The 14,471-nt window shown below is 30.1% G+C and overlaps 2 protein-coding genes and 1 long non-coding RNA gene across 3 annotated transcripts in view; 2 read left to right on the top strand and 1 right to left on the bottom strand.

Annotated features, from left to right (window-relative positions):
• Window positions 1–838, top strand: part of LOC107460084 (protein WALLS ARE THIN 1) — a 2,394-nt gene extending 1,556 nt beyond the window's left edge. The window contains exon 4 of the mRNA XM_016078407.3: window positions 467–838. Coding sequence (XP_015933893.1) covers window positions 467–659 — 193 coding nt within the window. The 3' untranslated portion in view covers window positions 660–838. The remainder of the gene's footprint in view (window positions 1–466) is intronic.
• A 4,532-nt stretch (window positions 839–5,370) lies between these two features.
• Window positions 5,371–8,578, bottom strand: LOC107459991 (protein NRT1/ PTR FAMILY 8.2). The gene is made up of 4 exons (XM_016078308.3): window positions 8,473–8,578; window positions 8,161–8,378; window positions 6,398–6,942; window positions 5,371–6,169 (listed from the first exon to the last, which is right to left on the bottom strand). The coding sequence occupies exons 1-4, from the start codon at window positions 8,576–8,578 to the stop codon at window positions 5,371–5,373; spliced, it is 1,668 nt and encodes a 555-aa protein (XP_015933794.1).
• A 1,109-nt stretch (window positions 8,579–9,687) lies between these two features.
• On the top strand, window positions 9,688–11,728 carry LOC107460006 (uncharacterized). The gene is made up of 3 exons (XR_001586389.3): window positions 9,688–9,934; window positions 10,008–10,053; window positions 10,537–11,728. It is a non-coding gene; the product is annotated as an uncharacterized LOC107460006 (long non-coding RNA).
• The last annotated feature ends 2,743 nt before the right edge of the window (window positions 11,729–14,471 follow it).

The following is a 14,471-nucleotide window of genomic DNA, read 5'->3' as shown; positions in this document are numbered from 1 at the left end:
CATGTATTTATATACAAATATATTGGTAGTTGATATTAGTGTGATAATAATTTTTGTAAAATATATCCATAAAAGTATCTACCTAAAATTAAACTCTAAAACAGGACCTAGCGGGTACAAAAGCATCCTAAAGGTGAAGGCTTCTAGCCCTCCTTAACTTTCTTTTACAAAAAGAAGTCGACTATACCAAACAAAAACATACACACTCGAATCAAAGGCTTCTTTCAATAATGATTCCACGTTCTAGAGGCTTATTAAAAAGTTCGTACAATTTTCTTTTTTGAAAAAGTCTAGGTCACTGACTTTAATTTAATAAATAATTCTATATTTTTATTCCTTCTCTTGTATTTTCTTCAAAAAGTAGAGGAGGAACATACTTAATTAGTTTATTTACAAGGGAAAGGAATCATTGTTATGCATGTGATTGATATTAAAAGAGTTATGCATGGTTGTTGTGGATGTATAGGATCATTGGAGCAGTTTTGATCGTAGTGGGTCTGTACCTAGTCCTGTGGGGTAAATCCGAAGAGAAGAAATTTGCATCTCAATCGCAACATGTCATTGCTTCTGGTCCAGAGCACAGTAGCATCAGGCCCGCAAGCCATGCCAAATCATCTCTTACTCAGCCTCTTCTTCCTTCCTCAACGGAAAATGTTTGATCAACTTCAAAAACCCTAACTTCATGCTAAGTTATTATTATTATAGCGTTGCTTTTCCGGGACAAGAAAACGAAAACGAAGCAACCATATCGGTTATATACATTACTACTACTTTATTGTAATGTCACGCTGCTTGTGTGTGTATGATGATGAATGATGGGTTTTTCTTCTTGATTGCATTGTTTTCTCTTTTGTTAATTATTCAACTTAATTAATGTTTTTTTTTTTTTTAAAGTACAGAGAATCAACTACACCATAAGTTAACTAAGTCAATTTCCTTTATTTTTTATTTTAAAATTTAAAAAATTAAGATAGTAAATATATATATGAGATATATGCTAGACATCATTATGAGATAGAAGGGGAAGGTAATGTAACAAAGACCCACATATATAAATAATTTAACAGACGAACAACACCACATCTTTCAATACAGTACTCACTTATTGTATATTGTTTAAAAATTATTAAAGCTGGCTAAGCATCAAGATTTTTGCTAAGCCATAAGGTAACTGTCATCACTATCACACTACTACTCAAACGGTATAATCATTGTGGTCGGATTTAATCTAATGAAACGATATGATCTATCTCTAATTTAACATCATTGCTTAGATTGGTGGTGCATGCTCGTATAATCCGCGAAAGCGTGACAGACCCAAATAAGTAAGAGCAATTGTAAGAACTAAAAGGGTATTAGTCAAAAACCAGCGAAATACTTTTAGATGAATTTAATATATATGGATGTTTCTTCTGCTAAGTATCAGAATGATTCTTTTTCATACTAAATGGATGTTCTTTTATATATTTTTCGAATTTTTTTGTATTGCAAATGTGAATGTCTCTATTTTTTTAAGAATTTCATATTTATTTTTTAAATTTTATAGATATTTAATTATTTTTGCTAAAATATAATTGAATGTTTCTTTTGTTAAGTATTAGGATGTTTTTTTATATTAAATAAATGTTTTTTTTATAATTTTGTAATTGTGTAGGTTGCAGTCTCTTTAATCATCAAAATGGTACCTAATATCCCAAAACACAGGGCAACATCTTCATATAAACAATGAAATCAGCTTTCTCCCAAACATTGCAAACAAAATTATCAATTGTCTCTTGGCCCAAGTAGTTAGCACCGTCCAGCCAATTGGACCTCAGGATCCCAACCTCCAGCTGGAACATGTCGCAAGTATTTTTAAACCATACGGTGGTCTCCAAGATAAAGTTTTTAATCCTTCTAAATTGCTACAAGAAAGAGAAAAAATGTTTCTAAACTATACGGTGGTCTCCAAATAAAAACAAAGTAAATGAAGCATGCTGTACCTTTTCAAGCTGATCAAATCAATCTAGTTGATTAAGCAAATTCATCAGTGTTTTCTGAATCTTACGATCAGTGCGTCCGCATTGGTGAGAGAGAGAAGTCGGTGTGTGTGATTGTTAGAAGTGAGTAGGTTAATATGAGAAAAAAAAAGTTTTTATAAATTTTAATTAGGTTTATTTAATTAATTTTAAATTTTTTAAATTTTAAATTTTTTAAATTTAAAATTAATTATTAATATAAATTAATGTAATTTTATTTAATTTTTGGGTGATAACCTTTTGTTCCAAATATTTTTCCAATAAGTAATAACAAATAAAGGCACTCGTGCCTAGTGGGTTTTATAAAATGACATTGACAGGCCAAAAAAGAAGCCAGCAGAATTAATTATTGGAGATGCATATGTATCATGTGCACTACCAATGGCCGACCGCACATATATGTGTGTGTTTTACTCATTTTCTACCAATTTAATTTACGTTTAATTTATCCTCTACTGCATATTCCAAGTAAAATCTTATTATATAAATAAATTACACAGCACTTTTTTTAAATGCCATATGTACACTTAGCTTTATGGCATACACATGTATTATATATGGCGAGTTTTTTGGTGGTTGGATACTGGTGACTAACGGTGATCATGCTTTGATTCACTAATAACATCATAGCATCTGGTCCCAAAAATTTTTTAGGAATGAACGAAATAATGTCGTTGAGGAATATGCAATTAAAGATAAACACAGTAATTTTTGTAAGTTTGCTGGGAAAGTATTTATATAATTTTACAACTGAAAAATAATTTTTGCTTCTTTTTAAAATAAAAGTCTTGATGTTCTACTGGATAAGAAGCATCACCATGGTGGAGTAACGTACCAACAGAAAATGAATACGTATGTTCTTTTACTGAAACTCGAAACACCGTATCTTGGGACTTGGAGCCACTGGAAGAAGTTTCAGTTAGAAGTGTTCGAAAGAACAGCGGCAACTCATAAGCGTCTTCGGCGGATTGATGAGGAAGAAGGGGCATGTTCTCATCAGGTTCAGATTTTTAGTTGGGTATGTCTTCATGAAGGCCATGACAAAAAAAAAGCAGTGAGGGTATTTGTGGAAAATGGTGCATTTGTAGATACAGCGGATGTTCAAAACGAACTCAGTAGCCAGATTGCAAGTTCCATTGGCTTATTAGAGACGAGAAACAAGTTAAGAAAACCGTGACTTTCGACGTGGAAAAATATGGAAGACTTTTAGCCTACTTTTGATGATTTTTAGATGTTGTGGAACCTTTTGAACCAATCTTTTTATTTTTTGTATTTTTCAATTTCTTACATTTTTTTGGGATGATTTAGTTAGTTGTTTATAACTCTTAATTAATATCCAAAATTTTTATCTTTTTTCATTTTTTTTATTAGTCAATTTATCATGGTCAACTATGTCAAAGTTTACCTTCTATTTGTGCTAAATATGCCACATGCCAACATTGCATTGGTTGATCTAATTTAATCACCTTAATCACCATAGTCACCATAAGAAAAAATCACCATAGAAGTCACCTATATATATACCGTATAGAAACCGCATAAATAAACTGTGCTACACTGCTACTAACATTCTACCAATCTAAACCTGAAAACACAGCTAACGTGAACTAATTCTTGTGCAAGATACAAGCTATTTGACAAAATTCGTGGTAAATAGTAGCATGGTTTATTTACCTAACGTGACAGATCCCTATATTGATCACATGCGTCGATAAAGAGAAAGGAATGATAGATGGGATCCGTGATCATACATCATATCGATCGAGTTAAGCCTCCCATTTCTTAAAAGTTTACTTTACTGACATTATTCAATATTGGTAGTTACTTTTCCTTACTTTAGTTTGAACTTTTTCTCCTCGCGAGCTTCTTTAGTTTCCTCTTTATAGACGACATCCCGTTTTATCCTTTGCACTGGTACTAGCCCTGTCAAACTGCCACTGCATAGCTGCGTTGTCCCCAGCAAGATGATGCATCTCTTTTAAAAAAAAATTGTTAGTTAGGGGTAAACATTTTTAATTTAAAAAAATAAAAATGTTATTAATGTTAATTCAAATACAACATTTGAGCCAAAACTCGTTCAGGCAACAATATATATGTATAATATTGACTGATACTTTTTTATCTTCCATAGAAATTTTATATTATATAAAAAAGATTGAAGAGTATATATTGGTTTATTATGAAAACCAAATGAGTGCAATATATATAATTAGTTTTCGCAAATATATTAATATAAGAAAAAGTTTTAAGAATAGTATTTTTATTAAAATTTATTTAATATTTAACTATAAAAAAAGTGTATAATCTTATATTATTAGATATAATTTTTATACCATTAAAAATATTAATAATAACTAATTAATGACTATAAATTATCAAATATACTTACCCTTTAACACTACTAGTAATATAATTTAAATTCCGTGATAGAGCATAAATTAAATTCTTTGTCGTATTTCATACTACTCTTAGTCTTAGAGCACTTTTTAAAGAAAGTGCATGGTGTGGCATAGTATAGAAGGGAGAAGTTTCACATTATGCGCCGAAAGATATTTCTGTTGGAAGATAAAATTAAATGGGACTAAAAGCTAAAAGTACGATAACCCTTGTAGAACTGTTGCAATCATTCATAGGTAAAATGCTAAAGCTTAAAGCCTTAGGCTTAAACTGACTACTCTGTGCAACGACCCAAGAAATTGACAATTCACAATTCTATCATATTTAGATAAGTGATTTACCAGTTTACCTCTCCCCTTTCCTCCAAAGATTATTGGTCTAACCTTCACAGCATGTTATTCTGCAAAGAAAAGTAGACTATATCTAGAATTCTATAGCAGATATATTTGTAGGGTATAATTTGGATACAACATAATTTGAACATTAGAATTATTTAGTGACATTTGTTGGTAATAGGAATTGAGAGAGGATATGGAAACTAAAGAGTAAAGGAGAATGAAATGTATTGTATTGTATTGTATTGAATGATGATTATAGATTGATTACAGAAGCAACTACAAGGTACTATATATAGCAAGCTTACATAATTCTGTTATATAACAGAAAACAGCTAGTAACTGATTTTCCTAAGACAATCACTAGGCTTTAGCTTGATCTTGATCTTTATTTATATTGCTCTTACTTCCTCTATTAGTTGCAATCAACTGTGAATGAGCTAGCTAGTAAAAAATTCATAATAATACTGTAATTCCTGTTTGAAGCCAATTGGCTTGAAATCAGAAGAATGAAGGCTTTGAACATTCACGTAGTTATTGTGATTTCAACAAATAATAGTAGTAAAGAATTTCAAAGTCAAAGTCAAAGTCAAAGAATGTGACATGTCACTAGACACTAGCTAGGTACGTGGTTTCCCTTTCCCTTTGTAAGAATAGGCGACGAATACGTAGACGATGAAGTTGAGAGCATTGAAAGCAGTTACGATCCAATAAAAGTAATCCAATCTACTCGCATTAAGATCGTTCCTCAACCACCCTCTGTTTCCTCCACCAGTGGCACCTTCAATGATCTGCACCAACACACTGTTCAACCAGCTTCCGATCCCAAACTCGCACAGAAACATTGCACTGCTAATGCTTCTAGTCCCATCCGTCGCTTCGTCGTAGAAGAACTCCAACTGCCCCACGTAAGTGAATACCTCTGCACACCCAATCATGAAGTACTGAGGGAACAACCAGAACACGCTAATGCTATTCCTTTCGGGGTAGTGCTCGCGTCTTTTCTTTTCCACTAATGCAGCTGAAGCCATGGCAAAGATCGATATGAAGAGTCCCACTCCCATTCGTTGCAGCGATGTGAGGCCACGTGGATGCCCTGTGCGCTTCCTGAGGAATGGGACTACCAACTTCTCGTAGATTGGGACCACTATCACTGCGTTGATGGCGGCGAATACCGGCACAGAACCTGCAGGGATAATGAATTTGCTGCTCAGGTTTCGGTTGCTTATGTTTGCTTGGCTTATGAAGAAGGTTGACTGTTGAGAATAAGTCAGAGCTAGAGCAATGGTGGATGCCCACACTGGAAGGACTCTGATGAATGATTTGAACTCTTCCACCTGTGTCACTGTGCATATCTCCCATCTGTTTCTTCTGTTTGTCCCTTCTGGGTCCACTATCACTGCAGCCTTGTCAAGAAAACTAAAGAAACAGAATTCCATTCATTTTCAAATGAGTTAGTGTTATTGACGCAACTAAAATTAATGAAAGTAGATATATCATAAATTCATATGCAGTTATCTTTACACATAAGTGAAAATTGATAATTAAAAATTATTAAATATAAAGACATATAAAGACAAAATTTTATTTGGAGAATGAAATATTATGAACTTTAAGTACTCTGGAGTTGAAAATAGATAAGCTCACCTGTATTGTTGAGTGTGCGGTAGCTTACTAGCACCAACGATGTTAGAGTTTGGGGTTTGGACCTCATAAAGAGGAGTATCAATACCTAGTTTGACTCCTTTAAGATGGTTCCTGAAGGAGGCTACCATGACTTGTAGAAACCTAGTGAAGGGGCTTCCCATAGGTTTTTGAAAACGGTAGTAACGGACACCAAGAAGTAGGATAAGAATGGAGCAAAACATGAAGATGGTGGGTATTCCAAAGCCCCAAGACCACCCTACCTGCTCCTGCACATAAACTGGTACAGTGATTCCAAAGAGAGCGCCAGTGTTGATGGCGAAGAAGAACCAGTTGAAGAATGCAGACTTGTGTACAACTTCTTTGTCGTCTCCCTCGTCGAATTGGTCGGCGCCGAAGGAAGAGACACATGGCTTGATTCCACCTGTGCCCAGTGCAATGAGGGCCAATGCACCGTACAGGAATGCATTTTGGTCTTTGGTTGCTTCTTTGTGTTGCTGTGGGTGCAGATTGCTTAGTGAAGCTGAGAGTGTCAGCATAACCATACCCTGCATCATGCATGCAATTCGCAGAATCAACAAAACCAGCTACACTATCTATGCGTAGCTTGACATAAAAGGTAAATTACTCTATGATTTATATAATATCTATAATTATAATTAAGTTGAATGTTAACCATCATAATTAAGTATATGTTCTTTATTTTTCTTTTTCAACGTACACCTCCTCCACCCTCTGGTGATAACATTCTCAGAGTTCACTATCTATACAACTTTTGTCTCATAAAAGTGATTAAATTCTTGTGCATAATTGTCACCTCATTTTGCAAATTCTATTGATCTCCATCTCATCGACAACAATGTCTTTAATATCTTGAGGATCCGAATCTACAATCTCTTGAAACTTGTATTTGACATCATCAACAACAATATCCTTAACTGTGATTATAACTTGAGAATCTAAAAAATCTTTTTAAATATTTTTATGACTTCTATCATCACGGATCATAAACTCTCCTCTACCTTCAAGTATCAATTGCATTTGTAAAGATCTCTTTCACGTTATAAAACTTATTTGATGAATTACTTTCGATATATATATATATATATATGCATAATGTTTTATAATTTTTTGTAAATTTTTTATAATATAAAAAATTTTATACTTTTAATTTTTTTATCAATCACATAAAAAACCCAAATTTATACCTATAATGTTTTTCTGTGAACATAAGTGAATACAAAAATATTAAAATTTAATTGTTCGGTAGTACAAGGGGAAGCAAATTAAAAAATAATCAGTTATCGAGAATGAATTTTTTTTAATTTGTTTTAATTAATATTGTCAAGTATATATAACTTTTTTCAAGAAGTTTTTTTTTTATTTCGTTTAAACAATATAGAATAAAAGATTATACTTTACAATATTAGATAAAAATAAATAAAAGGAGTAAAACAATAAATAAATTTTAAAAATTTTATATTTTGAACAGATAAATTTTAAAAAAAGTAATAAAATTCTTTAAAATAATAAATATAGACACATTATTTTTAAATTAATATTTATGATTAAACTAAAAAATTTTAATTTAAACTAATTTTTATTCACATTTATTATTATAAATGATTTTATTGGTATTTTTTTTTTTAATTAAGTCATTCAAAATATGAATCTTTAGAAATTTATTTATATTTTAGTCTAAAATACATGTCTAACAGTCTAAAGACTTAACATAAAAAGAAAAGGAAGGAAAAAAGAAAAGTTACAATGGCATAGCTGGAGGAGAAGATGAGGATAGTCCGAAAGCGACCGAAATAAGCGTCAGCAAGGAAGGCTCCGAGAAGCGTAAAGACATAAGCAGCGCCAGCCCACTGGGAGGCGTGCGAAGCTGCGTCTGGAAGCGACTGATGCATTACTGAAATAAAGTAATTCACCATATTCACTCCTACTGCGAAAAACGCCAACCTCTCCACCACCTCGTTCACTGCCAAATCAAACGAACAAACAAACTCCCATTTCATATATAATTTTAGGTAAACATAATTTTGAATCTAGTTTCTCATATATCCGATCCGTACCTATGATAAAGGGTGACGCCTTCCATCCTCCCGTTGTTCGCTTGTTGGCGATCCTACCCTGCACATCCACGCGACTGTTGCTTACAAGATCACTACTCCATTCCATCCTCTATTGAAGAAGAGAGAGGATGCAAAAATGTATCAGTTTATGGTTGTATACAACTGGAAATTATATATGTACATCCATTAAATTGAGATAATGCAACTGGATAAAACAATTTGTCTATTTTCAACTTATTTTATATTCTTAAATATTTCATCAAAAAATATGATCACAAAATATTTTCAAATTATTACTTTCCTTCTATATTTTCACTACCAGAAGAAAATATCTACTCATATTTGGTTGTATTCAACGAATTTGGACTTTGGAGTATATTTATTGAATATAATTTCTTTCACAATAACTTAGTTGACTACACTTTAATATGAGTCCTCAGAATTAAAGGGACTGTTGACTTCTATGTTGTTCTTTGCCTCAAATTATTGACTTCATATATTATGCATTATGCAAGAAATCTATATGTATTATGTGTACATTTCAGCATGCATTGCATGTCAATCGAGTGCCTTAAAACTCAAAAGGGGTAACGAAGCAAATACACACGGCATCTAATCAACATGATAGTTAAGTAAAGAATGTTAAATAATATGATGAACATACAGTTTTATATTATTAGAACTAATTTATAATTAATATAAACAAAATCAAAAAAGAAAAAAACTTAACCGACTAATGGTTCTACAATCATGTTTTCCCTGCTAGTATATATATAAATATATAACAACTCACACGGCTTTGGTTCGGAGTTGGTATTTTGTGGTGGCTGGCTATGCTGCAATATTATGGATATCTGCCTATGTGCGGCAGAAACTCAATTCCTGAATTTTACGGGTAACAAATGGAAGCGTACGTCATATATATACATGAAGTAGTTGCTCAATACACCAATAAGTGATGCATGGTGACATGCATTGCTAACTAAATTTGTTTCTCACTAGTCAAACTCACTGCCGCCTATAACCAATTATCAATAATTAGCTTTCAATTAGGTGTTTGTTATAGGCCGGCTCCTATCACTACAAGAAAAAAGAGCTATTTTAACATTTTTTTTTTACAATCATAATTAAATATAAAAATTAATATATATATTTAACAAATATTACAAATGTCAAATTATCATATTTGTTTTGATACATAATTTGACCGTGAAAAATTATTGTTTATTTTTGACGGTCTTTATTTTCAGCTTACCACTATTCCTCTTCTTCTCTTATCAACGACCCTGTTTCTCTTTTTTTCTTCCGTCAAATTTGGGATCACCTGCTCCTCTTCTTTCCTTGGCTCCGGCTCTTAGTTTTGGATTCCACTACTCATTCTTCATATTCAAAATCTCAGTTTACTCTTCAATTTCAAGATTCATCTCATTCTTCAGCTCCAAAATCAACTTAGTCTTGTTAGGTATTTCTTTTTCCTCTCTCAAAATATTTTATTCTTTCATAAATCTGATTTAATTTTTGTTTTGATGCTTCAGATTTCAAAATTTTTTTATTCAAACTTCTTATACTATACGTATTAAGGTAAGTTCAGATTCTCAGATCTATTCCCTAATTTATATTTTCTGATTTGACTTCTTATTGAACTGTTCTATGATTTGTACTTTTTATTTGTTCCTCATAGCTGATTTGTGAAAATTAATCTGTAATTTTGGTAAAGTTTTTGCTCTTTCTCATTTAATTTTTCTATTTTTTTATTCATAATAAAAAAATGAGAGAAAGATAACTGTGACTTAGTGATGCAATGCTATTGTTTGTTCTGTTTTAGAGTTCTATTCATTTTATGTTTTATCTAATTTGACTTCTAATCTTTTATTTTTATTCTTTCTAATTTTTGTACACCATGTGTTTGTTCTTTTTCCTAAACCACAGGTTCATATCAAATAGGAGTATCTAACTTTATTTTGAGAGTTTGGATTTCTATATATATATGTATAGAGTTTGAATTTCTATAATATATTAGTTTGCATTAGTGATATTGCTTATTTGTATAGTTGCTTAATGTAGGTCAAACAATTTTATCAATGGCTTCCAAATTGCTATTAAAGAAACAAAGTCAACCAACTGAGACAAGTATTTTTTTATTATTGCTTATTTATGTGAATTGTAATTGTTAAGGTCATTTATAGTCTTCTAGAATGCATTTTTCTTGTTTATTATTGTTTGGTAATGCTGAATATTCTATAATTTGCTATGTTTTCTATGTATGACTCTGTATTAAGTGACATATTCATGCTTACTTTGGAGGAGTCAATGTTAATTCTCACTTCTCTCTTTGCCTGTCAAGTAATTTTTTACGGCTGAATCCACATCTAACTATAATTATTCTGAGGTATACACTTTCGTCGCTCTCAATATTTAGGATTAGAATATCTTTCATGACTTGTTTAAATAGTGTTCTATAACAAATAGACTTCTACTTGTGCTTCTGCTATGCATTCTCTCTTTTCTGCTCTGCCTCTTTGCCTCTGCTATTTTTGTGATAAAATTTGTGATCAAAAACAAAAAGGTAATCAAGATATATATAAACACACACATCACTGTATGTAATAACAAACTTAGAAGTACCTTGGTGTGCGTTTGGCAAATACGGCGCACTGTTACATTACAAAGGCATATCATTTTGTCCATGGGATATATCACTTCCTCAGTAGTATAGGTGTTAGCACGCTCAGTTGTTCCCTTTAGCTTTGTTGAAAGTTTATCAATTTTCTAATTAAGGTCACAGTCACAAGTAGCTAAATTCAGATAAAATTTGATACATCAAATTAAAGTACACATTTACCAAGTAGTAAAAAATAATTTCCATTCACGAATAGGAAAGAATAAAAATTCTGATCTTTGTAACTCTCCTTGATTAGGAAATATACCTCTTGCACTAAAGCTGGATTGGTTTCGTATAGCTGCAGCAGATCCTTCATATACACTCTTTTTTATTAATAAACACACGTTACTCTTTCCAGTAATAACTAGATCATACATTAGTTACCAAATTTTAATGCTAACAATTTCTTATGTACATTTGGGATATTAATTACTTGTCTATTTATTTATGGTCATATATTTTGGTCCTTTAGAAAAAATAAAAAACAAAAGAAATTAAAGACAGTGACTATAATGTTGTTTAATTAAGCCTTAGAAATTAACCGACTATATCTCCCTAAAACCAGCAAAAACCAAGGACTAAATTCATGTTACATCTGACCACTTACCATTTGATCATTTTTTTTTTCTGAATTAAGAGTTGTAGCTTAATTTCATTCAAATGTTTAGAAACTCACTAGTAATTTTTAATTTTGCCAAATTTTTTTCACCATTAAGCTGTTCACTTGTATAATAGAATAGCTTTTATTTTAATATTATTTAATCCTTCATTTAATTTATAGGAGAGATATTGATCTATTAATTTTTCTCACTGTCAAATCAATCTCTCTTTCTTTCCCTGTTAACTAGTAATATTCTATTAGCATTTTATTTTAAAATAAATTAGATGACTAATATATTCTCTTTTTCTCTGTTAACTAACCCTTTACTTTCTCCTAATAATAAAGAGCTTAGAAAGTAAAGGGTTAGTAATATTTCTCTTTTTCTCTGTTAGCATTTTTTCTTTTTCTCTTTATAGGAGAGATCTTGATCTATTAATTTTTCTCACTGTCAAATCAATCCCTCTTTCTTTCCCTGTTAACTAGTAATATTCTATTAGCATTTTTTAAAAAAAAATTAGATGACTAATATATTCTCTTTTTCTCTGTTAACTAACCCTTTAAAAAAATATGAAGACTCTAAAATAGAGGTGGAAGATTTGAAGAAAAAAGTAGATCATATGGCAGGAATACTTGAGCAACTATTGGATGGAAGGTTGCCTATAGTTCAAAGTGATAACAATCCTACTTCACTTGATTAATGCTCAAGACTTTGATGAGTTTATGTATAATTCATATAGCACTATACAAAAAAGAACATTAATATGATATTATGATATTGAGTATTGATTTTGGTACTTGGTGTTAATTGTTGTTGATATACTTATCAAATGCTAAATAAAGAATGCTATTTGTACTAGTTTTGAATCATGATCAATGATCAAAATTGCAAAGCTTTTGTTTAATTTTATACAATGATTATGTATGATAAAGTAAAAGCATATTCATGTCACAGTGGTAGAATTTTATTTTGTCTATTATTATAGTCATTTTTATTTAAAAAATAAATAATAGGTGAAATCTTAACTTTTATAATAATGAATGTCAAAAAAAAATATGATCGAGTTTTTTTTATGGTAAAAAATTGTCAAAAAATATCCATGATATAGTATATTTCACGGTTAATAATTGTAAAAAATTATTGTTGAGAATTTTTTATGGTCAATAAGTGTCAAAATAAATAGTATTTTTGACGGTTAATAAGTATCACAAAAAATATATTCTCAAATTTTTTAACATTATTTTTGACGGCCAATAATTATCAAAATAAGATTAAACTTTTTTCACAATTACTTATATGTTAAAAATACTATTTTTGACACAACTTTTATTAACATATTTTCATAGTTAAAATAGTGTCAAAAATTATTTTTTTGATGAATTTTAATTCTTTTTTGACACATATAATCCTCAAATATAATCTATATTGTTGTAGTGTATCCTTCGACTATACTTATCTTATCTGAGTTTCTAATACAATGTCAATGTTAGATTGAGGTATGATGTATAATTTTTTAAAAATATAATATTTTATAATGTATAATTTATAAAAAATAATATGAATAATAGAAATATAAAAGTTAGGTATGTATTTTTTTTAAAAAATATCTTTAATATATAACTTATAAGCTTTTAAGATTCCAATAAGAATATTTTGATTTTGACTAATTTTATAGTTATAATTATTATTTATATTTAATTTAATTTATAGAAACATGAAATTATAGGTATATTAGTAATACAACAACATCAATAAATCCTTATCACATTAGGTAGTATCAGTAAATTATGTGGATCATATGACGCTTTCACATGACGCCAATTAAATCTATCTATCATGTCTATAGTAAACAAGTTTAATATTATTTACATGAAAATCTCTTTCGATAATCTCATGTATGATATTTTTTGGTCTTTTTATACTATTTGTCTCGTGTCTACCTTACATTTCATTCAACCTTTTGATCATATGCTTTGTCAATCTTTTTCTTACATGTTTAAATCAGTTGAGACGAGATTTTATCATCTCTTCAACAATAAATACTACTCCAGTTTTCTCTCTTATATATTCGTCAATTTCTTATTTTATTCATACATGTGTGACCGGTCATCCATCTCAACTTCCTTATCTCTTCCACACTTGACTTATCTTCATGCTCATTACACCATATAACATACTCGGTTTAATGGCAACGCAATAAGATCAGACACGCATTACACTACTTTGACGAGCTTACTTATATCCTATGTTTTACATCATCTTCAATTTCTCTATTATTTTATATACACCCAAAATATTTAAATACTATTTACTGTATAGAATGCTTTCTACGATTTTTATTTTTGTATTATTATTTTCTTTCACTCACTAAACTTACATTATTCTACATTAGTAATAACAATTAGAGAAATTATTGTAGTCCTAAAATATTTTTAATATGTACTCTAAAATTAATTATATTATTTATTTTTAAATCTCATGAAAATTATAATTATGATTTAAGTCCAAAAACCAAATTAAAATTTTTTATAAGAAATATAATATTTTAAAATTTTAGTGATATTAAATAAATGAAAAAGGTATATGAGTTTGAAAAATGTTAAGTGAGAAAGTTATTTTTATAATTAGATCCGACCAAGTCTTTCTTCTTCTTATGTCTTCCCTTCTTCGTCGCCTTTGATTTTTCTTTAACTAAAACTTTTGATTATCAATTCTTAAGTTGTTAAACTAATTAACTT

The sequence above is a fragment of the Arachis duranensis genome, chromosome 8 (genome assembly GCF_000817695.3).
Source record: "Arachis duranensis cultivar V14167 chromosome 8, aradu.V14167.gnm2.J7QH, whole genome shotgun sequence".
NCBI classification, from domain to species: domain Eukaryota; kingdom Viridiplantae; phylum Streptophyta; class Magnoliopsida; order Fabales; family Fabaceae; genus Arachis; species Arachis duranensis.
The sequence above is the reverse complement of the archived record's forward strand: the minus strand, read 5'-3'. Positions and strand labels throughout refer to the sequence as shown.